Source organism: Neofelis nebulosa, chromosome 10 (genome assembly GCF_028018385.1).
Source record: "Neofelis nebulosa isolate mNeoNeb1 chromosome 10, mNeoNeb1.pri, whole genome shotgun sequence".
NCBI classification, from domain to species: domain Eukaryota; kingdom Metazoa; phylum Chordata; class Mammalia; order Carnivora; family Felidae; genus Neofelis; species Neofelis nebulosa.
The window spans coordinates 81,035,635-81,057,250 of NC_080791.1; the positions used below are offsets into that span (position 1 = coordinate 81,035,635).

Below are 21,616 nucleotides of genomic sequence, written 5' to 3' on the forward strand. Positions count from 1 at the left end.
GAAGTTTGTACCTTTTGACCAACATCTCCCATTTCTCCCACCCCAGCCCCTGGCAACCACCAGTCTACTCTCTGTTTCCACAAGTTCAGCTTTTCTGGATTCCATATATACATGAGATCATGCAGTATTTGTCTTTTCTTTGACTTATCTCACTTAGCATAGCACCCTCAAGTTTCTTCCATGTCACAAGTGGTAGGGTTTCCTTTTTTTATGGCTGAAAATACCCCACTGTATATCACATTTTCTTTATCATTCACCCTGTCAATATCATTCTTTATCATGTTAATAAACACTTAGATAGCTTCCATGCCTTGAGTATTGTGAATAATGCTCCAGTGAACAAAGGGTGCAGATATCTCTTTGAGACAGTGATTTCATTTCATTTTGATATATACCCAGAAGTGGGAATGCTGGATCATATGGTAGTTTTATTTTAATTCTTTGAAGAACATCCTTAGTGTTTATAGTGGCTGTGCCAATTTACATTCCCACCAACAGTGTGTAAGTGTCCCTTTTTTTCCACATCTCTGCCAATCCTTGTTATTTCTTGTCTTTTTGATGATAGCCATTCTAACCGGTATGAGGTGATCTTTAATTTGGTTTTGATTTGCATTTCCATGATGATCAGTCCTTTTCATGTACCTAATGGACATTTGTTATGTCTTCTTTGGAAGACGAAAAGGTTGCTTGCCCATTTAAAATAATTGAATTATTATTATTATTATTATTACTATTACTATTATTATTATTATTATTGCTACTGAGTTGTATGAGTCCCTTATAATTTTTGAATATTTGGATATCAGATAATTTATTTGCAAACATTTTCTTCCATTCTGTAGGTTCTCTTTTCATTTTCTTGATTGTTTTTTTTGCTGTGCAGAAGCTTTTTAGTTTAATTTACCTGTTAATCTCCACAATCATAGTCATCTTTCAACAAGCATCGGAACTATAGTCTCACAACCCTGACCCTGGAAATATCACTTAGGATTAATTTCCTTCCAAATTAAAACATTCCTCTGATGAACTGCCCAGTGGAAAAAAAGTTTCATTCTCTTACACTCCTTAACCCCACCCAGCTGATCTTTTGTATACAGAAATGTGAGTGAGAACTTCCAATATGTTACTGAAAGCATCTCTCTGCAGCCTTGCCTATGTCTTCACTTAGCCCATCTTAGTTTTCCCTGAAGCCTCTCTGAGATGGAATTAGTGCTGCTATCATTTTAAGGCAGCAAGACATCTTCCAGAAGAACAACTCTAAATTCCATCCATCCTATTGAAGTCAATTGCCTAGCAAAGGCATGAATACAGAAAACTTAGAGACTCAGCTCTGCATGTTTTATCTCTTTTGGATTTCCAAGTGAGAATGAATAATCACCGGAAAGTCTGGAGTTACTACTGATTATAATACAGTGATTTTTTTTTTCTGTCTCCTATGATCTTTAAAACTTCAGTTAGTGTGAACTTTGACTTACATAGCTCTTTAAGAATTTTACAATGTCAGCTGTGAAGCTTGAACTGGATTATCTTTCTCCTGAAGGCTTCAGACATGAGCATGCTTCCAACCCAGAATTTACTTTAACCTGTTTGACTGAACTCTCTGAGGATTCTAGTCAATTCGAACTTCAACACTCCAATTCTGTCCCCACTGGTAAGCTAAACTTTAGATTTTTTTGAGTATCTTATATTACATCTGTATTTTTTTAATGTCAGATATGTAACAAATAAATCTTGATGGTGCCTATTTTGTGGTGGTAAAACTGATCCCAATTTTAGTTTCTTCAGTTGTTTTTCCTCAAAATACATAAATAGTTTTCTACAAAAAGAACAGAAGGTTATCCCACTAGAGTGAAATGTCAGGAAACAAGTTTATTAGGGACACAGAAAAATGTTAATTGTGAAGTAGATTTTGTTTTTCTGAATGTTCAAGCCTATCAAGTCTTAGTTTTCTTTGGGATGATTGATGAAATCAAGGATTGTATCTATAAACTGCAGAAAAAAAGTCCTGCCATCTTTCATTCATCTCTTTTATTTCTGTTTCCTTTTATATAATTATATGAAGGACAATATGTGGTCTTTACCTTCTCATTAAGAGTAAGAGAACATTCCTTTTACTTACGTTATTCTGTGACCTGATTTCGATTCTATAGGAGCTGACAATGTTGATAGAATTCAATGTGAAAAATTTCTTTTTTGTTATCTATGAGTGGATAACTTATCCAGCATCCAACAGTTTTAATTTTTTTTTGCACTGCAGTTTTCAGGAAACAGTGCTATACACTAATATTCTGCATACATTAAAAAATTCTGTGGGTTTGGTTTACAGTGAACAGCTATGAGATGTCAATAATGAATTAAGTGTTCTTTGTAGAAAAGAATCATATAATAAATAAATATTTTAAATGTTCTTCTAAAGGAAATTCCCTTTTGAGTTAGTTGTTTATCTCTCCTCACAAAAAAGACAGTGTAATGACAAAAGTAAAAGTTAAACAAAGTCTTCATAGTTCTGGATGTTACAGGACGTTAATCTTTGTCCAAAGGCTGGGTGGGGGGATCCTTGCAGAAATAACAAATTCCATTTTGCAACCAGAGGATTCTTCTAAGATAATGTGGCATATTTATTCATTTGAGATGTTTGAAAAGAAGTTTTATGTGACTCCCAACCAGTTGCTGATTTGTTGTTCACAGGTTCTTTTGTGTTATATGACTTGTTTTATAGTATAAGCTGTCTATAATCAGGAGATATAATACATTTTTAAATTTTTCTTTCATCCATAGTATTATTTCTCTTTCCTGGATTGAAAGTCCTACTTGTATTGAACCTACAATTTCATAAATGGAAAAAATCAGTTTTTTCCCAATGAACATAACTTTTTGTACAGTGGACTTAGACAGGAAAAAGAAGTTCATAAGTAAAGTACTTACCAGTTTAATCATGGTTTAAATACCCATCGTATTTTCACCATTTTTCTGTCTTCTAGTCATCTCTGTTGTAGTTGGCACATCTGTTCAATAGATTCAACTGTTGTCTTTATGCAGCTGACAAACACAGCTGTAGCCTAGGTATATACTCCTCCCCAGGACCTGGAAGACACTTTCACCTCAATTTCCTTGGCAGTGCCTCTAATTCAACACAAAGAAGCTAAAATCCCTTAAAAATGCCTCATCATTCTTACATTCTTATTTTTGTCAATATCCCCTAAGTCAGCTGAAACATTCCTTAGCGTTGCAATATAAAGTAAGCACTTGTTTCTATGCGTGTTAGTTTAATACTTGTCTTCTTTACCTCTTTGTCTACCACTATGGTGCCAGTACTCAACAGGGTGCCTGGCTTCCTTATATTTTGACCTGCTGATTGATTGGCCCTCTTCATTGCCCAAGTGCATACACCTTATAGTCTTTTAACTGATCTCACCTTCAAACAAGACTTTCCAAAACAAGTCTCTTGCCCATTGAAAGCCACACAGTCTGAGCTTTTGTCTAAGCACAAATCTGACCTATTCCCACTTGTGTTTGGGATTTCTGTAAGTCAGTATAACCTGTGTTGTAAACCTGGTGCTCTAGAATCTAAATCTTTTTTTTTTTTTCCAACTTTGTCAGCTTCATGTAACTACCTACATCCTACAAGAATGATTTACACTTTCCAATTACTGTTCATGTTTTTCTTCCAAAATAATTTCCAATAATTATTTCTCCTTCCTCTATTTATTAAGATCTCACTGAGAAAAAAAAATCATCTTCCCAAATGCTTATGGTTAACTTTTTATATAAAGGGATATTTTCTGTCAATTTCTTTTAAAAGTTTGTTTTATATATGAAAATGTTCACATTCTATTTTTATTGTTGTAAATGCGTGTGTCCATGGCTTCTCTTATATTAGATTATGTTTCTTAAAGGTAATTGCCTTTTCACAATTGTTTGTGCTTATGCATAATGCACATATCACAAATATGATGAACTAAATGACCAAATAGTAAAGTGTAGTGTATCTTTCAATGTATTTTCTGTCATAGGGAGTACTTGTTTAAGTCAAGTTATACATGTATTTTGTCTGCCAACATCCTGAGTGGAAATTACCACACAATTTTTGCTTGATGAAACCATTGCACAGAATAGTATCAATGTGGAATTTGTCCTTCACTTAAAGCGTTTATGGAGCATTGAGTCAAGTTGTATTCATTCATTTAAAATATACTAATTGAATATTCATGACTGAGAGTTAATGCTTGAGGTGTCTACATGAAAATGAGATAACAGTGGAAGTAGGAAAGAATTCTGTCTTTTTATCTCAGTGGACTGACAGTATGTTTTCAACATACATAAGCATGTATAAAGCTATCATGGGAAAATAAAATATAACAGGTGAATGTTAATCCATAGAAAGTTGAGCATTTATGTCTAAAGAGAAATATGTTCCATTGTCAATAAAAACAGTATTTATACCTTTCACTTATATGATTACTTAAAGATAATACCTACAAAATCTGAATTGTTCTTGTAAGACATTCATGAGTTAGAGTTCATTTATCTTGACCTTTATTAAATGGGAGAATCCAAAGCCCAGAAAAGTAATGTAACTTGACCTAAGCCATTCACATATGTAGTATGTGTTGTGTGTGTGTGTGTGTGTGTGTGTGTGTGAGAATGGGTGGTGGCAGAGGCAGACGGAAGTTGAGGAGCTCTTAATCTGTTTTCTGCCTGTAAGAGTTTAGTGTTCTTTCTTTTTGCTCAACACTGCATGGAAATTATGATTAAAAACAGTCCCGTGAAAGAAAAATGCTTCTTTATGTTTCAGAAATGAATTTCATCAGTAATCAGTAATGAAGATACAAACGTCATCCCTGGATTCTGGAATGTGTTTTAGGGCTATGAACATTTCATCATTATGATCATTATCATCAGATGTATATATACATACTTATGTATATATATATAAAATGTTACTTTATCATACTGGAAGTTATATGACTACCAATTGGACATACCTGTTTTAATTTTTTTTATCCTTGTAAAACAGGTATGTCCCACTGGTAGTCATATAACTTCCAGTATGATAAAGTAACATTTTAACCAATATGTGATCCTGAATTCACTTAGCCATTAATTCACTGTTAAAAATTTCTGATGGTCAAAAATCTTTCAGCCATAGTGGATATTCTAATTTTTTTCTATAGTTTCATAACACAGTCTAACATATTTGAGAATGTATGTGATTCAACTTTTAAAAAGTTTGCTGTGGCGCCTGTGTGGCTCAGTTGGTTAAGTGTCTGACTTCAGCTCAGATCATGATTTTGTGGTTTGTGAGTTTGACCCCCGCATTGGACTCTGTGCTGACAACTCAGACCTGGAGGCTGCTTCAGATTCTGTCTCTGTCTCTCTCTGCCCCCGCCCCCCGGCCCCAACTCACACACTGCCTCTCTCTCAAATGTAAATAAACATTACAAAACAATTTAAAAAAATAAAAAGTTTGATAATTTCATTTAATCTAGAATTTTGTATGTTTATTAGATTCTAAAACCCTCTTACATAGAACATTTCCTAACATCCTGTGAGACCTGCTTTGGCTATTTGGTATTAAAGAAATGAATTCCGTAACGCTAGTGAAGGAATTAGAGAACGCTAAAAATTTAGTCGAGATGAAGTCCCGCTTAGTCACAAACAAGGAGTGCCACTTACGGAAAGGTTTTAACATCCTTCCTGGATGATTTTTCTAATCTGGACAATGTCTAGAATACATTAGTTGATTTTAAAGGCCACTGACGACTATAAAAAGGGTTAATGAAGATAATTAGATTTAGAGCATTTCCAATGAACGTCATTAAGCTAAAGACAAGAATATAAAGAGTAAAGACAAAGCCTCTGTTTACATATAATTTAAAACAATAATAATGAAAGTCAACATATGCAAAGAATTTCTAATATATGGAGTTCTTTTACATTGACTTTTTATGACCATTATGTAGATCAAATCATTTTTTACTCCCATTTTTATAAATGAAGAAACTGCATATCAGTGATATTTTACAGTAAAATTTCAGTAAGTGATAAACCAAGAACTTGGACCCAGACTTTGTCCAATTCCAAATGTTACTGCCACTACATGAATACAAGCCCAAGTACCAGTATCACTCCTTACCCTGCTACTATGACAATAATGAAGATAACAAAAACAGCATTTACCATTTTACTGACAATACCAAATACTTGAATCCTAAACTCATTTTACTCTTCTAATAATATTTTGAAGCATGAAGAAGTCAAATGTTATTATAATTGTCCATCGTATTTCAAGTATAGATTTATACATCACTAATTTACACACTAACTTGGTATTTTCAATTTAGAATGGTTGAGTTGAAATCTTTGTAAGAAAAGACATTTCAATAACTTACAAACCAGGTAAGACTACTTAGTCTATAGAAAAGTGTTAACATGCTGATTTTAAATAATGACTATATTAATTTTGAATGAGTCCTATATAGTTGGTGAGTCATTTTCAGAATGGTTTCATAGTATTAATCATCTTTTCCTATCTATATTAGAAAACGTATTGAATTCAAATAGTTCCTAACAAACTAACCCTAACTTTTGAGCAATTGTCATTAAATACTAGAAATTGACCCATGTTTGCTATATTTAAAACCTGCTTTTAAATCATTTACATAAAAATTTCCTTCTGTAAATTCTTATCTTAAAAACAATTCCAGGGGCACCTGAGTGGCTCAGTCGACTAAGCTTCTGACTCTTGATTTCCATTCAGGTGATGAACTGAATCCTGAGATTGAGCCCTGCATCAAGTCTGTGCCCTGAGCATGGAGCCTATCTGAGTTTATCTCTCTCCCTCTTTCTCTGCCCCTCCATGCTTGCATGCTCCCTCTCTCTCAAAATAAATAAATAAACATTAAAAAATTTCCAAATCTTAGCAAAGTGCTGGTGTATTATAGATTGAAAACAACATTTTGAGCCAAATAAGAAACCTCTCTGTTGTTTTTTATTTATAGCTGAAGATCAACTTGAAATGATCTACCCAGAGTCACACAGTAACTAGTAACCCAAAATTAAGATAAGAAGCTAGGTTTCATGATGTTTTGTTCATTATATTTGATACTAAAATAAATATCTTTCCTCAAAGATTTCTTGGTATCATATCTTCCTGATAACAGATGAAAATACTACTCGGCCAAGGTGTAACAGTCGTGACAATGAACTGTTGTGCTATACTAAAAATAGCAATTTGGGGGTGCCTGGGTGACTCAGTTGGTTAAGTGTCCGACTTTGGCTCAGGTCATGGTCTCATGGTTTGTGGGTTCGAGCCCCATGTTGGGCTCATAAAGCCTGGAGCCTGCTTCGGATTCTGTGTCTCCCTCTCTCCCTGCCCCTCCCTTGCTCATGCTCTGTCTGTCTCGGTCTCTCAAAAATAAATAAACATTGGGCGCCTGGGTGGCGCAGTCGGTTAAGCGTCCGACTTCAGCCAGGTCACGATCTCGCGGTCCGTGAGTTCGAGCCCCGCGTCAGGCTCTGGGCTGATGGCTCGGAGCCTGGAGCCTGTTTCCGATTCTGTGTCTCCCTCTCTCTCTGCCCCTCCCCCGTTCATGCTCTGTCTCTCTCTGTCCCAAAAATAAAATAAAAAATGTTGAAAAAAAAAAAAATTTAAAAAAAAAAATAAATAAATAAATAAACATTTTTTTTTAAATAGCAATTTTCAAGGTCTCATATGATCTCAAATACTATATTTTCTAAAAAGTGTTACACTATCCAGAGTAGCCAGAGGAGTCAATATAAACATTTACATATCCCCATCAATCCACATGATCACACACATACAGTCAGTCATTGCATTCCTTTGAGCATTTAACTATATTTATCTTCCTGGATATGTCTTGGAATCTAGAATTGACCAACCACTCTGCTGAAATTCTAGCTGTACTAAGGTTAGCATACAAATAAAAAAAAAAAAGTCATCATCATGGGTGATTTGGGCTTTATGAAGTGGGCTTTGTGAAAGTTATTTCTTTGTCTCAGGAAAGAAGAGCATTACTTCTAAGCATATGTAAGCAAATCCAAAGAATAGATTGTATTCTATGACCTTGGGAGAGAGGATGAGCATCCAGCTAATTGTAGCTAATTGAAGACCATCTCTGACCACAAAATAAAAGACCATTATGTAAAAGGATTTTTGTTCAGTTAGAAGGAATTAGAGGTCCTAACTTCTTGAGATGCTTAGAACTATGACCAGTTGCCACATGATTAATGGTAGTTATTATGCTACCATCATATTTATATTTATTAGATGTCTATTCTGTACTCAGCTCTCTGCCAGCTGTGAGAAATGTGAAGTATTTGGAAGTTCCAATGCATGCTCTAAATGCTCTAAGGCTAGTCATGAAAAAACCCATCTGTGTGATTGAAATAGGTGACTATCTCATCCTGTCCATTTCATTCAGGACAGGAACATATCAGCTGGAGAATAGTGCTTTAGCAGGTTGGTTCCCAAAGTCCAGACATAGCCCATGGAACATTTGCATTAGAATCCCAGGATACTTGCAACACTTGAGGATTCTAGGGTTCCCTCCAAGACTCTTTATATGTAAACTCTATGCATAAAATCCAGGAACCTAGATTTTAGAAATTCTTCATATTATGTACATACACACTAAAGTTTGGAAATCAGTGCTTTTGTCAAGGGTCATGATTGGTTGATCAGCAAGGGCTTCCTACAATTATCTACATTATGGCACTTTTTCCAGATAATTTATGATCATAGCAATCTATAATTAACTATAGCTTTTTTTTTGTCACCATGCTTTTATAGTAAGAGTATTAATCCATTGATACTTGACAGAGTGTTTTCCTATTTTTTTTACATTTACATATTACCCTCAGATGAATTCAGATCAAAATTTTCCAAAGAGCCCTACCTCTCATCCCTTACATAAAACATTAATTTTCCCTGTGTCAGATGCCTCAGTATCCATTTCTGTGGCATTGATATCAATGTTAAATGTTTATTTTCTGCATTTAATCTTTCATTTGTTTTGCTGTTTGATATTGAGTATAGCTTTCGGCTTTCAGTGCAGTTTTATCAAATCGAGAATAAACTCCCACAGGATAAAAGATATTTTCTACTTCTCTTCTGTTCCCTAAAGAGAGACCAGCAGAGAGCTCCATAAACACAGGAGCTGAATTGCTTGTTTCTAATATGACTTTACCAAGATGGACCAATTGATAGAAACCTGCACTTCCTTTGTGGAATTTTTTAATATAACTCTGATCTCTTTAATGGCTCTGCCTAGGGGCCTTCAACTCATTCCGTCTTAAGAAGAGCAATCTAGGTTCATATAATATGCATACTTTGGCTGCTGTGGTAAAATGAAAAGTTAATGCTAATGTGATGTTGTAAAATGAAATAACCCAACAACCATCATTTCGTTAAATGCCTGCTGAAAATATTCTACTAGGAATGGAGTACATCTATTATAATTCAAAATGATAAATTTAAAAGTGGCTTTTCTGATAACATACAAGGTTCCCTAATGGAAGTATTGATAAGAGGCCATTGCCTACTGCATAATCCCTGGTGGAGTTCACGAAGCTAGACAGAGATAGAGATAGATACAAATATATACATATCTCTTCTCAAAAGTCTCCTGGTATTATGTCTTCCTGTAAGCAGATGAAAAAATTTTACTGTGGTTTTTGGAATAGGTCTCAGTACCTTGGTTTATATAACACTTCATACAGAAAATCAAAGATTGTAGTGAAATGTTTATGATGAGATTTGCAGGTTGGCATGGTGAAATACAGCCAATCTTTATTCATAAAGCTCTTTCTGGCAAGTGGTTGACAAAGGGTTTCCTATAAAGTAGTGGGTGGCTTCTCATCTTAAAGTATAAAATCAGGTATGCTACTGATATTTTATAACCAGTTATAGAAAATGTACTTAACTTGCAAGTATTACTCTCTTTAAAGTACCATAGATTCTAGAGTCTACAAATCATTACATCAGCTTGATAAGGTTTTAGACTAAGTTTTCAGGAAAAAAAAAATCATAGAACATTCTGATTATCAGGCATGAAATGAGAGAAATAGCTGCTACTGACTTGAGTCCTGTTGCTCCTGCTGTGATTATAAAGCTTTCACCTCTGCTCTGACCCCAGAGTAGACTGAAAATTGCTGAGTAAACAGGAAAGAGACACAGTGATACCCCTCTATCCCAATCCTATGCCCTGATTGGTTTCTTCTTGAGTCACTGCTGAACTTCCACTCTGGAGTGTGATGAATTCCACAGGAGATACATTGGCCAAAGAATAGGCAATGGGCAGATCCAAAACAAGAAAGCCATTCTGGACTTGTGTCCTCATTTGAAAAACAAGGGACTTGGAGAGTACATTCTCTGAACCTCTTTTAAAGATTCTCTGATTTAATTTTATAAGCATTTGATTTAAGGGAAAAAAATAAGGTTCTATCAGGAGGGTCCAACAAGTTCCGCAAGTCACCATAAATTCTGATTGTTTTACTGCTTAATATAAATTTGCACACTGGGGAAATTCGTCACTGGCTTCCTATCTCCAGCGTCCTGTGGCTGTGTGTGGTGTCACCCATTACTGTTGGGCTTTCTCAAACCTCACTGTGCTGCATGACATGGGGATACTTTTCATGTCCTCAAGAATGTTGGAAAAACCATTGCTTGTCCCTTGAGTCAGCTGTGGTAGATCCTATTATTGAAAGTGGTGTTTTGCCTATTTTTAGATGACCAATGAACCACCTACATTTCCCATGTTTGTATCTTACTTTCACATTCTCAAGTTTCAGCTTTCATTTTGCCCGTTCTTTGCTTTTCCCTGGTCTATAATTTGAGTTCTCAAAAGCTAAATATACTTGTTTATGTTCTCCAAAAATTCTATACAGAAAGTTCTGGTTCTAATTTATGAGTAGAATATATATAGACTACAAATATAATCTTATATTTAATATTCTCACATTTGACTTGTTATAAGTAACTCCAAAACTCTGGGTATTTATTTTTATAATTTTTTGAGCTACACATTTTAACTGAACACTGACTGGTTGGTATAGAAGGAGTTGTCTACCTAAGAATAGACCCTGTAAAATAATCCAGTATCGTCACATAAATTAAAATTGTTATTCTACATAAACAACAATAGAGAGGTAATTGCTTAGACCCTAGTCAAGCTAGAGTTCAGAGGTTGTTCTTATCCTTAAGAGTTGTGTGATTTGTGTTGTTCTGATTTCTTTGACTCAGAAAACAGTGAATCTCTCTATGTTTCTATTTCCTTACATATAATTAGGGTGTACAAATCTTTATCTCACAAAGTAGTTAAGAATGTTAAATAGCAACAACAGTAAAATATTTAGCCTGTAACTAATAAGTATCTAGGAAATGCTGTTATTCTGAGTATATTATGGACAGTAGATTATATATTAGAATGGTATTCTAGAATGTGGTATTTGACCATATTCTGTGACTTATAGTCCATCTAAGGCAAATTGCAGAATCTATGTAGGGCAAACCGAACTGCTCAAATTCAAGTATAGTTGTCCACAGGAACATATGACTATGCAGAGAATAAATGTTACAAACTTCAGGAGCATTTATTTTATTTGATAAGTTATCCCATTAACGTTTAATATTTTAAAAAGGAGGGTTTGGTAGGAAGTAGAATAAATGCCTAGATTAGTTTTTATAATAAAATGCCAGACTTCAGAGAAAATTCTTGTTAACCTGGAAATATCTGTGGGCTTTCACTTTTCTCTAACAAGAGAGATATTTCTGGAGGAAAGTTTCTGAGGCCCTGGAAAAAACAAAAACAAAAACAGGTGTTGGTTTCATGAGAACCATGGTTTCATTTGGCTTCTGGTTAGTGATTTCCCATGATGCCAGTGGGTGCTCATGGCATTTGATGAGATCAATAATTTGTCCTCGATCCAGTGAGTTAGTTTTAGTACTGACATCACAAAACAGTGTTCTCTTCTCAGGGTACAGTTGGGAATTTTACTTTACTTCATTGAGATTTGGGAAAGGGAGATTTTATGTGCTGGAAATTAAACTTCTGTATTTTGTTCCCACTCTAGATAAAAGTAGGCAGAAGAATGTCTTCCATGTGTTCATCTTTAAGAGATTATCTAGTCTTTTCAAAGTGAGATGCCTTATCTGAACATTGGATAGTGCATTAAACAAGGAGGCAGAGATATCGGAGACAATCATGCATTATCTAGATTAACTTGACTTAACTTGTAGATAGGAAGAGCTAGATTCACAAGCTTCTCTTATATGAGAAAATGAGAGCAAGGCTAAGAAAGTATGATGAATAGGCTGGCTAAGATTACACAGATAATTAGATAAAGAGGTCAGTCTGTAATTTTCTGTATCCTGTATTGTCAAGCCTTCAAGTGTCTTCTAACTCCCAGGGGTTATCATGTAAGAGATGGCATGGGCTTTGCCATAGGACAGCTCTGGCTATGACTCAAACACATAGACTTTAGAACTTGTGAAAGTTACTTAATATTTCTTTGCCTATTCTTAATGGGATATTCACTTTACAGAATTGACTATGGGATTGAGAAAATGTATGAAAAAAATGCCTTGTACAGGGACAGGGCTTAGAATACATACTTAATGCATATGAGATATTTCCACATTTCCCGTTTCCAGTGTTTTGCCTATCTGTATTACCCCCTTGTGTCTTCTCAACTCAAAAATTGAAGTGTTCTACAAATACGCATATCACTATGAGTTTTCTAATGAATTCTTGCAAATGCGTAATTTTTAGGTAAGACTTTCCTGAGAGTGACTTATGATTAATTTCAAGAAGATAAAGACCTGGGAGTATTGGTCTAAACATCTCTGGTAATATAAGAATCCTGATCTCATCATTTGTTGGTTTATTTTTCTTTATCTTTGAAGAAATTATCATTTCCTTCTATCTGTTTTCTCCAGAGATCTTATCTGATGCCACAGTAGTTAAACACTATCCAGTGTTTCATAGGTCTTCTTTTCCACTGAATATTTGGCTCTCACCAGCCATATTTCAGAATTTAGGCTCTATTTCCAAGGTAACAATGTAGAAAAGTCTCAAAGCAAAAGCATTTAAAGAAGTGGTCAGTTCTATAGCAGTCAAGAGCATGGAGTTTGGTAATCACTTGACTGACACATATAAATGCTACATATTTCATAATTTCTGGTGACCACACAATAACCACAGAGAGCTTGGTCAGTTTTTCCATCTTATTTTGCCTTGGAAGCCAAATGAAACTATTCTCAACAGTTTATCTCATATCATTATAGTCATCTTTTAAATGATGAGCTGTTATAAAGTTCTATTAGCTCAATAGAATACATATGCAGACTCTTTTAAATTTGAATTGAAAGGGGCATTTCATCGCAGACAAATGATGAAGAGAATAAATGGAATTAATGGAAGTTCAAATGTATACATTATTTATTACCTATGGATCAACAATATAATGTAAGACCTACTAAAATGTAAGACACTGTACAAGGTTCGAAATTAATTAAAAGGAGACTAAAACATGGTGTCTGCTCCTAGTGTTAGAGAAGACATTCACTCATTACATTAATACTTACTGAGTAACCATATATACAATGTACCAAGCACACATATATACAAAATACAGTTTTGTACCCTGCATACATTGTACTTTGATACACAGCCATTAATATGTCTACATGTGTGGGAGTGGCTGGTATCAACCCTATTTTCCCTGACATCCCAGACCCCAGTGGCATCTCTTGCCCCATTCTCATCCATAAGTGTCCAGCAATAGTTAGGGTCATTCTTTCAGCCTTAGGCTTATGTTCTCATCTACCATGAATGTGGTCACTATTAGTATCTTCAATGATTGAAGAAGGAATAGGCAGCCATGGACAAAAGAAGAGCCTGCATGGAGAATTGTGCAATATAGTCCATGTGTAAATGTATCCATGTCCATTTAATTTTAGTCTTTAATTTCCTGAAAGTTAAGCTAAGGAAGAGTCTTCTCCAGGGCTTATATTCTATGCTTCTATGTCATAATATTTCTTTGTTTGTCTTCCCCTACTGTTTCTTTCTAATGTACACCCTCATGGGTCCTGACTTGGCCACCATTTTAATCCTCCTCCCCCACAAATATCACATTATGTTCTACATCATTGGCCCCCATGTCATCTCACTCAACCCACCTCGTGGAGCTGCATAACTACAGCGTTTCTAATGCAGAGTACCTTCACCAGAATAGGGGAGGCATTGCAAATGATTGGGAATGAGCACTCCCTTCCACCTCCCAGGTCCAGTAGGGCAAGAGGTAGAAGCAATGTTTATTGTTTGTTTGTTTGTTTTCTTCTAGTGTAAGTGGCAGGTGTTAGAGAACAGAAAGAAATTTTGGATGGTTCTGGAAAGTCAAATTGGAATTTTAATAGCAGTCACATGATGGATTAATTAAATATTGCTAAGCTACCCTGGAAAACTATCACACTGTATTATACCATTTTTTAGGGTTAGGGTTTTCTGTCTTTCATGCAGTGAACTTTAGAATTTAACTCTCGGAGCACACAGAAGTTGCTTCTAAGTTGGAACTGATCACTCAGGGGGAAAAATGAGGTAACTATTCATTATAGTGTGTGCCAAAGGAAAAATCAATGATAAGGGATATGTGTTTTGAACTTTCAGAAAAATAGATCAATATGGCCCAAAGAGAATAGAAAAGGAAAGAAATTTTAAAGAGGGACAGACTGTTTAAAAGAAAGGAAAAGGGCATTCCTAGGAAATGAAATGACATAAATTGACCACAGAATATGTTATCATAAAATATCCATTTGTGTGTCTATGTATGCATATGTTTGTTAGTTTATATTTGGCCACCGTTGCATACATTCCTCTTTCTTCTAACATGAATGTTCAGGACTTTTCTTGAAGAATCAACCCCTTTCCTACTCTTTGATGATATAGTTTGTACCCCTAATTTAAGCTGTATCTGAGGTTAGATTTCTTTCCAATTATTTCAGTTATTGGGCCAATGAATTCTCTATGGGATATTGCTAATTTTATTTGACTCTTCTATCAATTACAGTAGAAAGAGTTCTCAATAGTGATATGGTGATAAATTTCTAGTTTGGGGGAGGAAAGTGAGAAGGAAAGGTCTGCTTGGCTAGAGTGAAAGATTCATGATGTAGGATAGTGAAAGGTAAGTTCAGTATGAAAAGAACAGTAGACCTCAATTGCTAAATTAATAGTGTTGACCAGAACAGTTGACAGACACCTTACTATTTCTAGGAGACCCATTTTAGCTTTCCTCATTTTTTAAAGTCAAGGCCTTGGTAACATTAGGCTGGAGCCATAGCCAAACCATCATTCTTAACTCAAGAAAGTCTAACAAACTGTGGCCTTAACCTCTGTTCTCAAGGTTCCTGGCTCTATACCCTTTTGGACCTAAAATAGATAAAAACTAAGACTCATATAGAAGTTTAATGTGTCCCCAAGGCAACACTGAGATTTTCTCTTCCTCCCACTAAGAAAAAATTTTATTTAATTTGTAGGGGGAGGAGGAGGAAGTGGCTAATCTTAGGCTGTTTACAGAAACTCCTCCAGGGGTCCCAGATTGGCCTAGCCTGTCTGATTTGTTCTATTTCAGGGTGTAATCCATGTGGGTCCTTCATGTTCCTGTTTTTCATTTCATGCAGGGATAGGACCTAGGCATAAATTTATACTTGTACAACCACTGAGAGATGTCACATTTAACCATCTGGTTAGAAACTGGGCTAAAGATTCTTCTAACCTCTGAGAAGCTGTGGCTGCAGAAGTTGTTGATTTTAGTGACTTACTCTGTCTCTATATATTCAGGTTACCATAGGGGGCAAATGTCAGTGGATTTTATCTTCCTTATGTGAAGAAACTGGTTTTTGGGTTTTTTTTGTTTTTTTGTTTTTTTGTTTTTTTTTCCAGAGGGTGGTTTTAGGACTAACTACATAAGGCCTGTCTTGGCAGTTGTGGTGTGTGACAATTGCAGCAATACACATTTTCCCGTCTTTATGGAAACTGTTAGCCTAGTTTCTTTTTTTTTATTATTTTTTTATTTTTTAAAAAAATTTTTTTTTCAACGTTTTTTATTTATTTTTGGGACAGAGAGAGACAGACCATGAACGGGGGAGGGGCAGAGACAGAGGGAGACACAGAATCGGAAACAGGCTCCAGGCTCCGAGCCATCAGCCCAGAGCCTGACGCGGATCTCGAACTCACACCGCGAGATCGTGACCTGGCTGAAGTCGGACGCTTAACCGACTGCGCCACCCAGGCGCCCCTAGCCTAGTTTCTTTTAGGAAACCTTCCGTTGTCACATTCTAATCATGATGTTGGTGGATAAAAGCAAATTCTCTGAGAGTTTGACTTATGACCATAGAGTATCCTACTAATTTGGAAGAGAGACTAAGCTTGGGGTGCCTGGGTGGCTCAGTGGGTTAAGCATCTGACTCTTGGTTCCGGCTCAAGTCATGATCTCACAGTTTGTGAGACTGAGCCCCTCGTTAGGCTTGTGATGACAACACGGAGCCTGATTGGGATGCTCTCTCACTCTCTCTCTCTCTCTCGCTAAAATAAACATTTAAAAAAAATAGAAGAGAGACTAAGCTTATCCAATCAGAGTGGACTTTAGGACTTTAATGAGGAATGCTGAGCTTGCCTTCTGAGCTTGGGGAAAGGGTATGAGGCTGTAACTGAGACTTGAAGCAAACATGTGGCAAGAGCCTGGTGTTGTCAGGGACTATCAGTGGAGACTGATGACAGAAAACCTAGGGAAGCAGAGCCAAGAGATTGGAATTACTGCAGTCTTTGAGTACGAATCAGGCTCTAACTGAAGCTAATCTGAACCTGGAGCTCAGACAAATTAAGTCCATTATGCTTTCCCAAATCAGCTTATATCAAGATTTATGTAGCTATTTATGGGGCATCTGGGTGGCTCAGTTGGTTAAGCATCCAACTTCAGCTCAGGTCATGATCTCGAGGTCCGTGAGTTTGAGCCCCATGTTGGGCTCTGTGCTGACAGCTCAGAGCCTGGAGCCTGCTTCGGATTCTGTGTCTCCCTCCCTCTCTGCTCTTACCCCGCTCACGCTCTGTCTCTCTATCTCTCAAAAATAAGTAAACATTGAAATATCTTTCCTACTTAAAAAAAAAAAAGAAAAAGATTTATTTAGCTGTTTATAGTTTGGTGCTATAGGAAATATTTCCTCCCTTTGTCTCTTCCCTTGGAAAGCTCTTTCCTTTTCCTCAAAATTTCTCTCAAGTATTCCTCAAGTATTTCTTCCTCTTTGAAGCTTTTTTTTTTCTTTTTTCTTTTTTCTTTTTTTTTTTTTTTTGGCACAGTGTGGTAGTTTGTTATTCTGTTATAATCTGTATCATGTAGCAGAGTGATATGCTTATTTATTTGTATCTCTCATATTGTAAATTACTGTAATTCATTTCATAATACTTAGCACCCATTCTGTGCTACATTGTGTTAAGCTTTGGGGATTTGGGACCGAGCAAGACAAACGGTTTGTGCTCTGTGTGAGGGCCATTTCAGTTCTTATATACCACAGACACTTGCTAAATACTGATTTAGTGCAAAATTCAAAATATGTTCATCTGTGAACATTTTTTGACTAACACCACTCCACAAAGATCTTACATCTTAAAAAATTTTTTTAATGTTTATTTCTTTTTGACAGAGAGAGAGAGATAGAGCATGAGCAGGGGAGGGGCAGAGAGAGAGGGAGACACAGAATCCGAAGCAGGCTCCAGGCTCTGAGCTGTCAGCACAGAGCCTGATGTGGGGCTCTAACTCACAGACCGTGAGATCATGACCTGAGCCAAAGTTGGACGCTCAACCAACTGAGCCACCCAGGCTCCCCAGGTCTTAAATCTTTATTGAATATCCACCTTTGCCTTAACTTATTTCTTAACATTTTGAGAGCTGATGCTTGGCATTCATAAGCCATATATCTCACATCTTCAAAGAGTTCCCAAATCAAAACTGCAGAAATATTTACCAAAGCAGATAAAATCCCCTCTGAATCACGATGTCACTAAAAGTTACGTTTATAACACCATGTAGATGCAGTCCACGCTTTACATCCTTTTAAATTTCACTATCATTTTGTTGTCTGTGTTGTAAAAAATATTACAGTGACTAGAGAACTAATTGAAACCATGTAAAAAATACCTTTTCTTCTTTCCATACACACCAGACTACAGATTATGTTCAAGTGATAGATCAAACTGAATTTGACAATTCACATATAAAAGTATCTAAAATTATTATGCCTAGGCTAAGAACCAAAGATGTATCATATGTATTGGCTTTATTATTTTTTTTTCTTAAACTCAGTATCTTAAGTTGGACTTCTATCCTGCCTTGTGCCAGGGCCCATTTTTCCAAAGAAATGTTTGCATGTGTGACTTTCCAAGAGCTGTTTACTTAAATGATGAATGGAGAAAAAATGAGAAGAGAAAAATATCATGAGTTCATGCTGTCTTTTATCTAAAGCTAAGTGACTCATACTATTCAAATTTGTAAGTTAATAAATCACAAGTGAATTATATTGCGGATTTTCAAAGTGGTCAAGAATATAGAAACTATGAATATCAAGTTCTGAATGCCATAATGGTGGAATAGTATATATTTCATTCAATTAACCTCTAAGTTACTTAAAGGGATAATGTTTTGTATATTCAAGTTATGTAAATAAAACATTAAATATCTCTGTGTCTGTTTCTCATGTATAGAATTGGTATATGACATTATTTTTTTTAATATTGTCCTTCAAAGCCTTGCACATCTCAACATACAGTTTATCAAATAACAGCTTAATCACTAGTTATACTAGTAATTACAGGTGGACCAGTCTCATTTATGCTCATAGTCTGTTGCGACCTTTGCATTCATTGAAAAAAAAGTCATTTAGAATTTGGGATGCAGAAATGTTGGAATAGAATGAAGCAAACTGATCCCCTGGAGGTTGGGTTCAAGATACTAGCTTCCTTAGTTTTAACCTAACTACTCATATAATTGGTTGGATCTATGGTAAAACAATCAGCAACTAAAATTTCTTAGAAGTATTTTATCCAGAATTTCTAGCTGACCTCAAATAGTCTCCTAAGTTATAGGGGCGCCTGGGTGGCCCAGTGGGTTGAGTGACCAACTTTGGCTCAGGTCATGATCTCATGGTTTACGAGTTTGAGCCCCACATGGGGCTCTGTGCTGCCAGCTCAGAGCCTGGAAGCCTGCTTCCAGACTCTGTGTCTCCCTCTCTCTCTGCCCCTTCCCCACTTGTGCTCTGTTTCTCTCTCTCTCTCAAAAATAAATAAACATTAAGATAGTCTCCTAAATTATATTTATTTTCAGAATTACATTATTTCTTTTATTTTAAAAAAGCACTTTTTAGAATCTTATTTATGGATCTTGATCAATGCAACATATCACGCACTTTTAGTAGGAAGACACACACTTAAATCTTCTGTTAAAATGAAGCATGATTAGTGCTATAGTAAATTTATGAATAATGTGTTATGGAAACACAGTGATGGGAATGACAAGTTCTAACAGAGGTGGAAAGAAAGCTACAGAGAAAATAGTTTAATGGAGGAGACATTTGCACAAACTCCTCATGAATAAGATTTTCCCATAAAGTTGAAGTATGAAAAGAAAATGTAGTCCCAGTAAAGGGAACATCATGGTAAACTACAGAAAAGCATGAGAAAGCAATTTACAGTTGAGAAATTAAAATCAGTCTTTAAAGCCATACCCAAAGCCACTGGAGATATTTAATAATTCCTCTGAATTTTTAGAATGTTTTTCATGTATTTGGTAGAATGGTTTTTTTCTTTGTTTGTTTTTTAATGAGTTTCTTAGGCCAACCCCTTTTATCAAATTCTGTGTTCTTAAATGCAGGGGCCATTTCTAATTTATCTAGCAAAACATACAGCCCTTGGCAGCCTTTCAGCATAGTTGTCAAGTGAATAGTAATGTAGCTGGACTATGAGTTGTGTGAGACAGAGATCGGAAGATAAGGAGGTTAAGTTGGGCCAATTTGCAATGGGATTTGAACGTCAAAACAAGCACTTTAGCCTTTATTCTTTCAGTGAAGACAAACCACCAAGCATGTGTTTAAGCAGATTAGTGACATGATCCAAGCTATGCTATTGATAGTTCCCAAAGAAGAGAGGATATTTTCTTTGTTCTCAGAATGAAGTTAATTGTTTTAATAAAAATATTTTAGCTTGTTCACACACATCTTGGGTTTTTGTTTTGTTTTGTTTAATAATTAGTAGGCTCCAGAATAGACACTGATTTGTGACTAAGAAGTCATTATCTGAACATACACCAAAATACACCAACAACAATTTGGTGTAGGGTTAACTTCAGCAGGTACAGATACTCCCAAGGAAAGCTCCTTATTCTAGAAACTTCCTCTGAAAACCTGAAGAGTTTACTGCCTTGACTACCAAGTTGTTTTGAATATGCTAGTCTTCAAGTATAAGAGCCAGTCATTTCCATAGGCCTTAAATTGTATGTCATTTTTTTCAAGTAAAATGTCAGTTACATCAAAGTTACCAATCCATGCCCAAGAAACCATTGTCTAAGACCCACACTAAAGCTTAAGCTTCATATTTGTCCTCTGCTAGTAATTTTTACTCCTTCTCACGTTAAAGGAGAACCCAAAACCTTTTAAGAAAAATGGAGTTGCGGGGCACCTGGATGGCTCAGTCGGTTAAGCAGCCGACTTCGGCTCAGGTCATGATCTCATGGTTCGTGAGTTCGAGCCCCGCGTCGGGCTCTGGGCTGACAGCTCAGAGCCTTGAGCCTGTTTCAGATTCTGTGTCTCCCTCTCTCTGACCCTCCCCTGTTAATGCTCTGTCTCTCCCTGTCTCAAAAATAAATAAAACGTTAAAAAAAAAAAAAAAAGAAAAATGGAGTTGTGTCCATACGCACAAAGGGCAAACAAAGCAAGAAATATTGATAGTAATAGTATATTGTTGTCGTTTTCAAATTACAATTCAAGTTTTATGGTTGGGTTTTCTATTGAATATATCATAGAAATTTAATCTTAAGCTATTTCTGATGGAGATGAAGAAATTATCAAACATGATTTCATTGTACATTTGGAAATTTGATTTAATTGTTATTTGCAGCTATTTTAATATAGATTGATATGGCTGTAATACTCTTCTAATTTCTAAATTACTAACTTGAGCTTCTAGTTTATATTACTTGAATCTTCCATAGATATGGATCATACAGCTTATAGACAAAGGTCACCTCTCCCTGATTTCTTCACATGATAACATGATTCAGTCAATTCCACACACAAATATTATATTATTAAAAATACTACATAGTTAGAATTCTTCTTAAAAAATCAGAAATCTGGTCTGTGTTACAAACTTGGCCTTTGTTTCTGAGTTAACTCTTATCTTTATTCCCATTTTCCCTATTTCTACAAAAATAATATCAACACTGCTTCCTTCCTGGGTAGTATCAGAAAAACTTAGCTTATGTTTTAACATAAGCAAACACAACCCCAAGGAAGAGGCAAGGTGGTATGTAGAGGACATCAGCATAATTATTA

At 35.7% G+C, this 21,616-nt stretch overlaps 1 protein-coding gene across 1 annotated transcript in view; it reads left to right on the forward strand.

Moving 5' to 3' along the window:
- The first annotated feature begins 1,141 nt into the window (after positions 1-1,141).
- ANO3 (anoctamin 3) overlaps positions 1,142-21,616 on the forward strand; it is a 427,436-nt gene continuing 406,961 nt past the window's right edge. The window contains exon 1 of the mRNA XM_058688488.1: positions 1,142-1,651. Within this exon, the coding sequence (XP_058544471.1) occupies positions 1,498-1,651 (154 nt within the window). The 5' untranslated portion in view covers positions 1,142-1,497. The remainder of the gene's footprint in view (positions 1,652-21,616) is intronic.